At 41.2% G+C, this 12,752-nt stretch overlaps 1 protein-coding gene across 2 annotated transcripts; it reads left to right on the top strand.

Moving 5' to 3' along the window:
* Window positions 1–938: 938 nt before the first annotated feature.
* Window positions 939–11,760, top strand: ppp2cab (protein phosphatase 2 catalytic subunit alpha b). 2 transcript variants are annotated; one of them, XM_079356047.1, is made up of 8 exons: window positions 939–981; window positions 1,654–1,924; window positions 7,138–7,347; window positions 7,470–7,643; window positions 7,762–7,851; window positions 8,102–8,263; window positions 10,957–11,075; window positions 11,216–11,760. In XM_079356047.1, the coding sequence occupies exons 2-8, from the start codon at window positions 1,823–1,825 to the stop codon at window positions 11,286–11,288; spliced, it is 930 nt and encodes a 309-aa protein (XP_079212173.1). In that variant the 5' UTR covers window positions 939–981; window positions 1,654–1,822; the 3' UTR covers window positions 11,289–11,760. The 2 variants fall into 2 exon arrangements, with proteins under 2 accessions (XP_079212173.1, XP_079212172.1); XM_079356046.1 differs by lacking the exon at window positions 939–981 and having other exon boundaries at window positions 1,468–1,924.
* Window positions 11,761–12,752: the final 992 nt, after the last annotated feature.

Raw genomic sequence — 12,752 nt, 5'->3', positions numbered from 1 at the left:
AAAAGTATTAGTCGGATGTAACCATATTAAGCTAAAAGGGAGCCACTGAAGAGCAGACACAGGTTAGCAAAATTAAGCTCTGGTTAGCCGGATGAATGTACAGTATACGTCGGTGACTTTGATTGTAAAGCTGTTGTGACTATGCCTGCAGTGTATTATGCTTTTAAAGTTAGTTTTGTGCAAAACTGGACTAGTCTGCAGTATTATTTAGTTTTAATTACTCACGCCTTAATCATTCTCAAAATGCTGATATGAAAACGTCTAAAGTCATTACACTTGTATATTTATACCACAGTTTGCTGAGTGAGGAACATAACGTTTTGGTAATCCATTGCAATCTGATAGTGTGTCTGCAAACAGACTATAGTCAGCAAATTATGATGCAAGTATTTTATTTTATCCAGAGGCTGTTTGATCTAAAACGAGTTATCGTAGCATCACAACAGCTGGCTAACTTGTTTTTTAAAAAAGCCTTTATAGGCTCAATGACTTTTGATAACAGAGAATAGCTGATGAGTCGTTTTTGTTGGTCATTAAAAGGTTTGCAGCTTTTCAAGTAACGTCGACCTGTAAACAAGAATTGAAGACAGAATATGCATAAACAGCTTTATTTTGAGGAGCAGTTTACTTTAGTAAATTTAAGAGTAGTGGACTTTTATAGACTTTGAATTAATAAACTACACATAGGCTCTTCTCTCTAATCAGCACATATGTTACTACAAACCCAGCTTTCATTGTCTCTGGGTTTGTTTACCAAATGCATGCTACATTTGAAACAATGACATCATCGCTGCACTATAAAATGATTATCACGCTCTCATGATGACGTATTCTGTGTGATGTGGTTAAACTACAAACCAATCGAGTGCAGAGAGGCAGCGCTGCGGACCAATGAGTGACCAGCCGTCGTCGGCACTGTTGCTGCGTCAAGCTAAAACTTTGACAGAGTGAGAGCGGAAACTGAGTGATGCTAAAAGTGAGGTAACTTAAAATGAAGACTGCAGGTTGTATTTGACCGCTTTTTATGTAGTCCTAAAAAAAATAAAATAAAGCAATTTTGTTAAAATGTGTTTATGTAGTAGGCTAATTATCAACAAAACACATAGGCGAGCTATTGATGATGGACTAACCATGCAGCATCCATTTTGATGACTTATTTGGTTTAGTTTGTAATTTGTGGTAAACATAGACCTATTGTGGAATTTCCGAAATGTGTAAAACATCGAACACGAAAATTAATTTTAAAACAGATTTTGACTTGACAGTGATAATGTTCATTGATTAACTCGTTTTCAAGTAGGATATGCTACTTTCTGAATGTAATCACAGACAGATACCTGAAAATATATTTCTGGAGGGAACAAATGGAGAAGGATAAAGAACACAGTGTGTAGTCCAAATGATGTTTAAAAGAAAAGAAAAGAAAAGAAAATCAGAGCAACCAATCTTTTGAACCAACATCTTGCATCAATTAGAAAAACCAACGAAACATTTGTTCTGGGTGCTTAAATAGCCCAACTTTAAAGACGGACGTGAAGGCAATAGTTTTAGTGTGAAGGTCACATCCGGACCTGCTTTGAGTTGTTTTGAGATAGTTTGACGTAAACTAACTTCAGGGTGGATCACTGACGTCCCTCACTCCCTCCTCTTCAGATCCACTTCAGTGATATCACAGCGACCTGGTAGGCAGAGAGTGGAGAGCCAGCAGCACCCACCGTGTCCGCCCTGCGAGCCGTGGAAAGGTCGAGAACACCGGGGTGGTCGAAGTTAACGAACACACGTGTCAACAAACGAACTGCAGTGAACCAAAACACTCACAGAGATGGACGAAAAGGCGTTCACGAAAGAAATCGATCAGTGGATCGAGCAGCTCAACGAGTGCAAACAGCTGTCGGAGGGACAGGTTAAAGCACTGTGTGAAAAGGTAAGATATCGAACAGATTTTAAACTCTCTTAACGTCAACTCACTGTCACGTCTTCTCCTCCCTTAGCGACGCCTTCCAGACATTCTTAAAATGGCGTCTACAGTCTACATCTTACATTTCACTGCGTCGCTATGTTTTTACAAACAGTGCTTGTTAATCGTTGTCTTTATGTTATTTGCCTTTTTATCACTGTCTGTCAGAAATGATAATCTAGAGTTCCATACTGTTGTTAAGTTGTTTAAATCCAGGTCAGGGTCACAGTGATTTGGAGCATCTCTTTTAGATAACTTAGCTTTAAATTAAACTGTACACTTAATGTGACAGCCTTCTTCATTAGTGCACACTGTGTGTTGGCTTCAGTAAAACTAAGCAGTTAAAAATATGAAAGTAATGTAAATGTTTGTAAACGAAAGGCCTTGTATAGAATATAGCAGCAAGTCAAGCCAAATGAAAGTCCTGAACATGTTGATAACTTTACTTTTTAATGGAATAAATAAATGAGGTCATGAGCATCCTCTGCATGTATACCCACATGATTACATAAGACCTTTTTTCACACACTTTCAAGTTTCCTTGGACACGGACCCCTGTTTTAATGTTAGTATTATAACCAAGTTGTTTACTAGTCTATAAAGTTCTGAATTACAATTTTTAACATGTCAATATATGACTGAAGCGGTTACACATCATGGGACACTTAACTAGTAAACTGTTAATATTAACTTTACACTGTTGGGATCTTTTTGACCTTGTTTCAGAACTCACACAACAGGATAACATGGAGACAAATGGAGACTGATAAAACACACACACACACACACACACACACACACACACACACACACACAGGTTAGTGTAGCGTTCAGCTTTCAGCCACTTCACTGCTTGTTGTTTAGCCTGGAGGGGCCTGATCTTATTGAAGTGTTATTCATGGTCATATTAACGTACAATCTTTTCACTAACCCATCCTGCATGTTTTTGCCAACTCCATGAGTGACTGCTGTAGTCTGAGCTGGAGCTTAACCCCAATCTTTCCTCAGCACACTTTCAGCTCAGGCCAGCAGCTGAATATTTGAATCTTCGTAGAATCAGGGTCGATTGTGGTTTGGATTGATAAAGATTTGTTGCAGTTAATTGCGTTCAAGGAGGTCCGACACTACTTAGCTAAACAGCTCTATAATCAGTTGCTGCCTCACTTCATGGTGTGTTGAGGCCATTGCTGCAGTCACCTCTGGCTCTCAATGTAGGCCAGTGTCAGTTTGTGTTGGTTTAGAGCGCTGCTGGTTACGTTTCTTTTAAACTTCAGGATTCCAGTGAGACTGGATTACATAAACAACATTTGGACAGACGTTTTGTTCTGTAGTGCAGCCTATAAAAACCAACAACCCTCTTTGGATGCTTTTCATGTTATCATGAAAGTCATCATTCTTTGTATTTTCCTCATCTGGAGCGTCAAGAGATGTACGTAGAAGAGGCTGAACCGAAGCGTTTGAGATTTTCTTTTTCTTTGAGCCAACTTTTTAACTTGACATTCTTTTAACATATCATTGAATGGGATTGTAAAGCAAAGCTGGAAAACCCTGTAGACAATTATAATAAGAATCCAAAGAAACACTGAACATCAACAAGGACCACCAGGTGAAGAAAACCCAAAATACAAGGTTGTCTTTCTTTCCTGTTGCTGTTCCAGTCACTGTTTCCTGTCAAAAGCAGCGGACAGGAAAAAGGAACGCTCCTGTTTCTTCAGCCTGAGCCTCAGGCTGTATCATTACCGGGGCTTGTGAGCTCAGCTGCTCATCTCTACCTGCACCTATCCTCACATTCCTTTGTGACTTCTGTTGATGTTTTATTCACCAGCCACACAACATCCCTCCTGATTTAAAAATAGCAAAAGGATTTGATTGATTTTTTTTGAGTTGCATCACTTACATAACAAAAAGCCGTTGCTGAGCAGTGTGAGTGTGACTCAGGATAACACGGTCCATTGTGAGTCAGAGAGCAGCCGCCTCTGTTTTGGGATGTACGGGGGTGTGAAGGAACGAGATGTGCTGTGTAATTCGACCTCAACCGCTTTATTTTGGATTCCCAGCGATCTCAGAAAAGGCAGAATGTTCAAGACGAGAGGCTCAGTTTGGTGTGCAGCAGCGACAAACTCCCATCATCTCATTAATGGGATTTGTTTGGTTTTCAGCATTGCAGTATCCTTCCACTCTGAAGACTCCAGATGTTTGTGATGTCATCAGTCTATCATGTAATGTTCGATGGAGTTGGCGTGTTTTCATGAAGACACTGCAGACAGAGCTCTGTTCACTGGAAATTGCAACTACAATTTGCAGACAGTAATGAGGAGCAAATTCAATTCAATGTGCAACATGTTCCTCACACAGATGTATCCTTTGCATGACCTTTGAGTTTTTCCCCACAGTGTTCAGAAATAACTCTTTGGTGGGTTATATAACCATTCTGATATTCTCCTCTCATTCCCATATGAGACACCTTGTGATAACCATGAAGCTTGTTTCCATGTCATAGTGCTTTAGATAGTACAACTGCATAAAACAGACATTTACTTTTGACTTTCTGTCAAATATTTACATCACATGACTTCACTCAATGTGTGTCAGAGTGATGTAAGAAGTCGATCGTGGTGGGAAAGATGCCCCACTTACTGTGGCAGAAGTCTTTTGTTAGTCGGGGCAGCGAACAAAAAAAATATCCATTTGTCAGCGTTGATTTTATTTTTTTAGCCAGTAAAATGAGTCGTCAGATCTTTATTTAGTCACTGCAGCGTGTGATATGGTAAACTAAATGTGTGATGCTGATTCATTCAATAAAGTCCTGATCCCTCCCAAGATGGTGCAATAATGACATCACAAACATCAAACACACTGACGGAGGTGTGCAGTGATTTCTGTGAACACACTTCAACAATCATGACTGACAGGAAGGTGAAAGCGTCTCGGCAAAGTGCTGACAAACACACAGACACAATGTGCCCTTATTCAGCTGCCTGTGCTGATTTTCACACTGATTTATAGTGCTGTTGTCATGAAGATGCTTCACTCTGAACCACCGTGTTCATGTTCGGTGAGGTCATCCTTTGTGGTTGTAGTTTTGTCTAGTCGTCGAGCTTAATTCGCCCCGAGTCGTCTCCTGCTGGACCTTTGGCTGCGTTTAATGGGATTATATTGCGGCAGCCAGGAAAATGCTGACTTGACTTCTCAGCGCCGGGATAAGCAGTTTGTTGAGCGTGTGGTGTCTGACGTATCCGTCAGAGCTGTAATCTGGGCCGCGGTTGCCTCCCTTCAGCCTCTCTGTGGCGTTTGTGCTTCAGGTGTGGCTGTACTTTGGGTGAGGCGATAACGTCAGCTCTAACGTCATCGCCTTGCTCCACAGCTGGGCTGGCACCCAACCCAAGCTTCCATTGGGACTTATGAAAAAATAGTTAAAATGGCATAAGCAGCACGTCCCATCTGATTGGTGTACTTCCATCACTGTGTGTATTATTCCTGTTTTCTTTCATATGTCCATCTGTGTGGTTTTGTAGCTTTTAAAAAAAAAATGAAACTAACTACATCTTAATCTTAAAAATAATGAATAATATGCTGAGCGAGTTGAGGCTTCAGTCCATTAATACAGCAGCAATAACCTTCAGCATGTAAATGGATTCTGTTGTTTTGGTTCAGCTGTACATTGAGATGCTTTTAGCCAAGTCTCCTTAAAAAAAAAAAAGAAAATCCTCATAGAGCCGAATGAAACATTTCAGGGGTCACCGTCCAGCAAAAACCAGCAAGTTTTACAGCCAACTACATTGGATTATGAAGTATTCATAATGCAAAGAATCAAATTGAATCTAAAGATATTGAAGATTCACATCCCTGATCTGAAGTGTGTACAACATTGATGTTGTACGATCCAAATCCGTACGAGAGATGAAAATATAGTGCTGTCCCACTTTAATAGAGACGCGCAGAATATTCTGCTCCGCTCAATCTGTCATGAAAGGCCTCCTGCCTCATGGTGGTGTGGGCACGTGGAGAGCGTCTGTTTGTAATGTAGGTCAGCATCGTGCAGTCCTGGTCACTCTGGCTCTCTCTGTCCCATCTGCCAGGCTCCACTGAGCAACATCAGCACTCCTGTCATGCTGCTCGCATGTGTTGTTGAAAATCAACAGCATGAAAAGATATGTAAACTTAAAATGGAGCCATGGAAAAAATGTCAGGCCACTTAGTGGAGAGAAGTCGGGTCCTTGCAGCACAATATGGAAACACTTGTGTGAAATATATTAGTTTCATGCGTGTTCTTTTTGCTTTTTCAATTTTTCACCTTCCTCTGTCGTCGTCCCCCCCCCCCCCCACATGTAAGACATGTCTGGTTGTCATTCAGCTCGGAGCATTTCTCCCTCAGCCTGAGGATTTGTTGGCTTCAAAGCTCCTTAAAAGAGCTCACCAGCTGACTGACCCCTCAGTCTGACCGGCCTGCCAAAGCCAGGCGGACTCCAGGAATAGGCTTTGTAGTGACTCTCTGCAGACTTTGTTTGGAGAACTACTCAAGAGCCTGTCTACTATTTTTAGGTTTCTTTTTTTATTTAATACTCTAGCAACGTATCACAAGTAAACATAGTATATGATCATTCAAATTGAGATTTAAAGCCAAAGTGATCAGAGTAACTTTGATGTGGCTGATCTCTTAAACGCACAATGGCTCATTTACTTCTGCACAGAGTTTGAAATTCACTTCACAACGACTTCTGGGTCACTGTCCGAGAAAAACACTGAACTGTTTTGACAGTTGGTTGTAGTGTCTGACTGTTGTGTTGCCAAAGCACTCCAAGCCATGACTTAAAAAAACATTTATAGCATGATCTGAGGAAAACAAAGTCCTTTATCCAAATACACTTATCAGCCTTTTTACATTCTGTTCTCCACTTCATGAGCGTACCACTCCTTGATTCTACCTACTGAAGCTGTGCAATCAGAGCAGACCCAGAGCAAGCCCACAGGAAACTAAACACACACAACACACAGAGTGGAGGAAAGATCATGGTGGGGGTTGTGTTGTTTTCACTGTGCAGCATTATGTTGTCAGGTTGTTGCCATTTTATGCCACACTTGTCTGTTCTTTTTTTTTTTTTTTTTTTTTTTTTTTTTTGTGGCATGAACTACAATCTAACATGTATTTTTTTTGTTTTTGTTTTTTTTGTATTTTGCAGGCAAAGGAGATCCTGACCAAAGAGTCAAATGTCCAGGAGGTGAGATGTCCTGTGACAGTGTGTGGGGACGTTCACGGCCAGTTCCACGATCTCATGGAGCTGTTTAAGATCGGAGGCAAATCTCCAGATACAAACTATTTGTTTATGGGAGACTACGTAGACAGAGGGTACTACTCTGTAGAAACGGTCACTTTATTAGTAGCACTTAAGGTAAGTCCGGTTTAAACAGTCGTCACACTTTGAATTTGGCTCAAAACTGGAATTTGATATGTTGTGTGTCTTTAAGAAATAAAAGATTGACCAACAGTCGTTTTTCTTTGCTCGTTCTTCAGGTACGCTTTCGCGAGCGTATCACAATCCTTAGAGGGAACCACGAGAGCAGACAGATCACACAAGTGTACGGTTTCTATGACGAGTGCCTACGGAAATATGGAAACGCCAATGTTTGGAAGTACTTCACAGACCTGTTCGACTATTTGCCCCTCACTGCGTTGGTAGACTCTCAGGTGAGGATAAATACAGCAACTACTGAACACAACTTAAAACAACCTGGTTGGTTTACAGCTGTGGAGAATGTTGTTCTTTTTAACTGAACAGAGATTTTTTTTCCTCTCATCCCTCCAGATTTTCTGCCTCCATGGAGGCCTGTCACCTTCCATAGATACTTTGGATCACATCAGAGCCCTGGACCGTTTACAGGAAGTACCACATGAGGTAAAGACGTACTTGATTTTATGATTAATTAAAAACTAAAGTTATACCTGCTTCATAGCTTGGAACATCACACTAAAGGTACCAAATATGAGATTATACAGAAAATGAATGATTATGTTCAGAAACCACTACCTTGAGAAACTCTTGTTCATAAAAGTAATTGAATCAAAGCAATGTGACGGAGGACATTGAGGTGAACAATAGCAGGGCTATTGCTCATTCTTCTCATCTTCGTCTTTGTCCTCTGCAGGGTCCCATGTGCGACCTGTTATGGTCAGACCCTGATGACCGAGGTGGCTGGGGCATCTCCCCTCGAGGAGCCGGCTACACCTTCGGCCAGGACATCTCTGAGACTTTCAACCACGCCAACCGCCTCACACTGGTGTCCCGTGCCCACCAGCTGGTTATGGAGGTGGGTGTCTGTATACTGTATATGCAGAATTACTTGAACATCTGCTGCTTTGTCCTGGGGTTTGGAACCTTGCAAAGTGAATCTCTTCCATCACCGTGACAGAAAACAGTACAATGAACAGTTACAGTGGGTACAGAAAGTATTCAGACCCCTTTAAATTCTTCACTCTTTGTTTCATTGCAGCCATTCGCTAAAATCAAAAAAGTTCATTTTATTTCTCATTAATGTACACTCGGCACCCAATATTGACAGAAAAAAACAAATGTAGGATCTTTTGCAAATTTATTAAAAAAGAAAAACTGAGTATTCAGACTCTTTGCTGTGACACTCATATTTAACCTGCATGCTATCCATTTCTTCTGATCCTCCTTGAGATGGTTCTGCTCCTTCATTGGAGTCCAGCTGTGTTAAATTAAACTGATTGGACTTGATTAGGAAAGGCACACGCCTGTCTATATAAGACCTTACAGCTCACAGTGCATGTCAGAGCAAATGAGAATCATGAGGTCGAAGGAACTGCCCACGGAGCTCAGAGACGGAATTTTGGTAAGGAACAGATCTGGCCATATTGGTGGTTTGCAGCAGCAGGAGGGTCACCAACTAAAGAAAAATGTCAAAATGAATGCATTGCTGCAGAGCCAAAACGTCCATGGTTCATCATGACACACGAGTATATGTGCAATGTTTATATATTTACGGGACCCACAATGATTTATTCAACACGCGCGTATGAAAGAACAGCCGGGTTTAATGATTATAATGACGCGGCTCTGTCTGTAAGTTTGACAGTAGAGCTGCAGCTATCGAATATTTTAGTAATCGAGTATTCTATTGAATATCCCGTCGATTAATCGAGTAATCGAATAAATCATACTTTTGCTTAATTAAGGTGTTTCTCTGTCTGCTCCTGCAGCGCGTGCATTCAGCGCGCTCACAGACTACAGAGACTGTGAGGACGCTGCTATCGTTATGTTAGCTGCAAACACGGAGAGAGTGAACGGAGAAAAGCCGGCCGTTTGACCGGATCACGTGTTCCCGACTGGGTCGTCTGGATCACGGATCAACTGTGTGCTGACTAAAAGTTAAAAGGGGCACGCCGCGCTCGCGTGTGCGCGCGTGTGCGTGTTGAAGTGTCTGTGTGTCAGAGAGAGGAGCAGGTAGCTGCAGCTACATTAAACGTGTTTTATACTCATACCAAAGTTTTGATGACGCAAAAAAAAAAAACTTAACGAAGCCTCGAGGCAGCGAAAATTCCTCGATGAATTTTTGTAATCGAATTATTCGAGTTATTCGAGGAATCGTTTCAGCTCTATTTGACATTTAGTGAAATAAAATGTGGAAGAGACATCAACACATTCTGCAGGTTTCAATTCACCACTTCGCCGTGAGTGTCGCCAATTTAGCATGCCTCCAAAATGTATGTACGCATGGGTCAGAGTTTCCTTAAATGTGTTCACATTTTACCATCAAGTTTGTTTTTATAGATCACAAACTTTGCGTGGGAAAGGGCGTATGCAAGTTTCTGGCCCCGTTTTGTGCGTACGCAACGGTTATATATGACGGTGTATATATAACGGTTATCTTCTTAGAACTGGCCATCCAGCCAAACTGAGCAATCGTGGGAGAAGAGCTTTAGTGAGAGAGGTAAAGAAGAACCCAAAGATCACTGTGGCTGAGCTCCAGAGATGCAGCAGGGAGATGGGAGAAAGTTCCACAAAGTCAACTATCACTGCAGCCCTCCACCAGTCGGGGTTTTATGGCAGAGTGGCCCGACTGAAGCCTCTCCTCAGTGCATATGAAAGCCAGCGTAGAGTTTGTCTAAAAACACATGAAGGACTCCCAGACTATGACAAAGAAGATTCTCTGGTCTGATGAGACCAAGATTGAACTTTTTTAGCGTTAATTCTAAATGGTATGTGTGGAGAAAACCAAGCACTGCTCATCACCTGCCCAATACAATCCCAACAGTGAAACATGGCGGTGGCAGCATCATGTTTTTCAGCTGCAGGGACAGAACGACTGGTTGCAATTGAAGGAAAGATGAACGCAGCCAAATACAGAGACATCCTGGAAGAAAACCAGGACAGCCTGAGCACTCTGGACTGGGCTGGGCTGAAGGTTCACCTTCCAACAAGACAATGACCCCAAGCACAGAGCTACAGTAACAAAGGAGTGACTTCGGAACAACTCTGTGACCATGCTTGACTGGCCCAGCCAGAGCCCTGACCTAAACCCGATTGAGCATCTCTGGAGAGAGCTGAAAATGACTGTCCACCAACATTCACCATCCAACCTGACAGAACTGGAGAGCATCTGCAAATCCAGGTGTGAAAAACTTGTTGCATCATTCCCAAGAAGACTCATGGCTGTACTAGCTCAAAAGGGTGCTTCTTCTCGATACTGAGCAAAGAGTCTGAATACTTCTGACCATGTGATATTTCAGTTTTTCCTTTTTAATAAACTTGCAAAAATGTCTTCATTTCAGTTTTTTTTTCTGTCAAGATGGGGTGCTGAGTGTACAGTAATGAGAAATAAAATGAACTTTTTTGATTTTAGCGAATGGCTGCAATGAAACAGTGAAAAATTTAAAGGGGTGTGAATACTTTCCATACCCACTGTATATCAGCAATCTAGTTTTAAAACACGATGTTACTGAGTATCCTTGAATTATAAATCTGATCTGCTTCTTCCAGGGTTACAACTGGTGCCATGAGAGGAATGTGGTGACAATATTTAGTGCTCCTAACTACTGTTACCGCTGTGGGAACCAGGCTGCTATCATGGAACTAGACGATACCCTGAAATATTCATTGTAAGTGAATCAAAGGCCATGTGAATTTTAAATCGGTGACAGGTATTCGTCGTTGGAAACAATGCAGATAGTTTGGTATGAAAATGTACGCCTTTAAAAGAGATTTAAATCAAATTTCTTTCGTTTTTTTCTTCTACCAGCTTGCAGTTTGATCCCGCTCCTCGCAGAGGGGAGCCCCATGTCACTCGCCGCACCCCAGATTACTTCTTGTGAACTCTAACCTCGGACTCTTGTACAGTCAGGTCCAGTTTTGCCATGATGTATGACTTTCAACCGAACAACATGACTGAAGAGGGGAGGGTGGGAAACTGGGTGGGTTGGAGGGCTACATTGCAGTGCACATTGTATATCCACACGAAGACCTGTTTACGCATTTAGGGAAAACGATGTCTGTTTGTCTATGAATGGACCAAAAGATGTGTGCCATAATCATTGCATCCTCTACCTGTGTAGCTGGACAGATGGCACTGAGGTCCAAGAAGGAAACGAAATGCAGCTGTTTGAATCCCTCACGCCATGGCTTATATTTAGATCTAAACATGATCTGTTTGCACTTTTGTAAATCTAAAGAAATGTATCATATGTCAAAAAATGAAAATTATTTCACACTACAGATGTTTGTTTTTTCTTTTTAATTTTTTTAAAATGACAAATAAAGCCCCCCATCAGGCATGCTTGACAGAGACATTGTTCTTTATGCTGTGTAACTTTCAAGTACAACTCCTTTTTTGCAGTCACCCAACTTGGTGTATATGATAGATGTGTTCATCCACATCAACTCACTGACTCCCTCTGAACGACAGAGTCTGTATTAACCCAAGCATTTGAATAATAAAGACAAAGGTGGCTCTTTGAAAAAGATTGTGCTGTATTCTGTGTCTGAGTGAGATGATGACTGGTATTATGGCCTGGCTCACATGGGCATATTTAAACTGTTGGATTGAAACCAAAGAGTAGCCAGCTCACAAAACAGCAGGAAGGTCGACCATATAGGCTGCAGGTAGGTAACAGTTCTAAAAGTGTGATGGCCTTCTTTCTCGTCTTTACCTTGGAATAGCTTGCTTTAAAAATGGATCTAAGTCTATTTTTGAAAACCGCTGAAATACAAATTTAAGATCACAAAAGGACAAGATTACTGAGCGATCAAGTTTTCCATAGACCTCAATTAGTGCAATTTTCTTGCAACCAAAATTATAATTTGTGTTTGTGTTATGGGCTTGTTCTTTGAGACCAGATAATATAAATCAAGTGTTCCCCCATTTTTTGTTTAACACAAAATAATCATTTTGCCCAAATGTGCATGTTGTCTATCATTACCAACTACAGCTAATATACTGTGTATTCACAGACAAGCCCATAATAGAATATGACTAACCAAAAAGTAGTCGTGAAGCACAATTTAGAAATGTAGTGGTCTTTATGATTTTTCAGAGGCAGTGAAAACTTTCGGGAACTTGAATGCACCATGTAACTTTGTCTATAATGAAAGAAAGGCGCCATCCCATGGTAACTTAAAAACTCACTATTTATTCTCTTGTTTTTTACTGCACTGAATAATACAGTACATGAGCATTGGTAATTCAAGCACATAGACCTAGGCGAATTTCTCGCACATACCTAAACAACAAACAAATCTAAATTAATTGGCTAAACCTTTTAATTGCCCATTTCACTACA

Source organism: Symphodus melops (genome assembly GCF_947650265.1).
Source record: "Symphodus melops genome assembly, chromosome: 11".
Taxonomy (NCBI): domain Eukaryota; kingdom Metazoa; phylum Chordata; class Actinopteri; order Labriformes; family Labridae; genus Symphodus; species Symphodus melops.
The sequence above is the reverse complement of the archived record's forward strand: the minus strand, read 5'-3'. Positions and strand labels throughout refer to the sequence as shown.

Bases quoted from the DNA above. Each gene is read 5' to 3' on its own strand.
- ppp2cab (XM_079356047.1), top strand. From the start codon at position 1,823: ATGGACGAAAAGGCGTTCACGAAAGAAATCGATCAGTGGATCGAGCAG. The intron at 7,348-7,469 runs GTAAGTCCGGTT...CTCGTTCTTCAG, and splicing joins CTTTATTAGTAGCACTTAAG to GTACGCTTTCGCGAGCGTAT. The intron at 8,264-10,956 runs GTGGGTGTCTGT...TGCTTCTTCCAG, and splicing joins CCCACCAGCTGGTTATGGAG to GGTTACAACTGGTGCCATGA.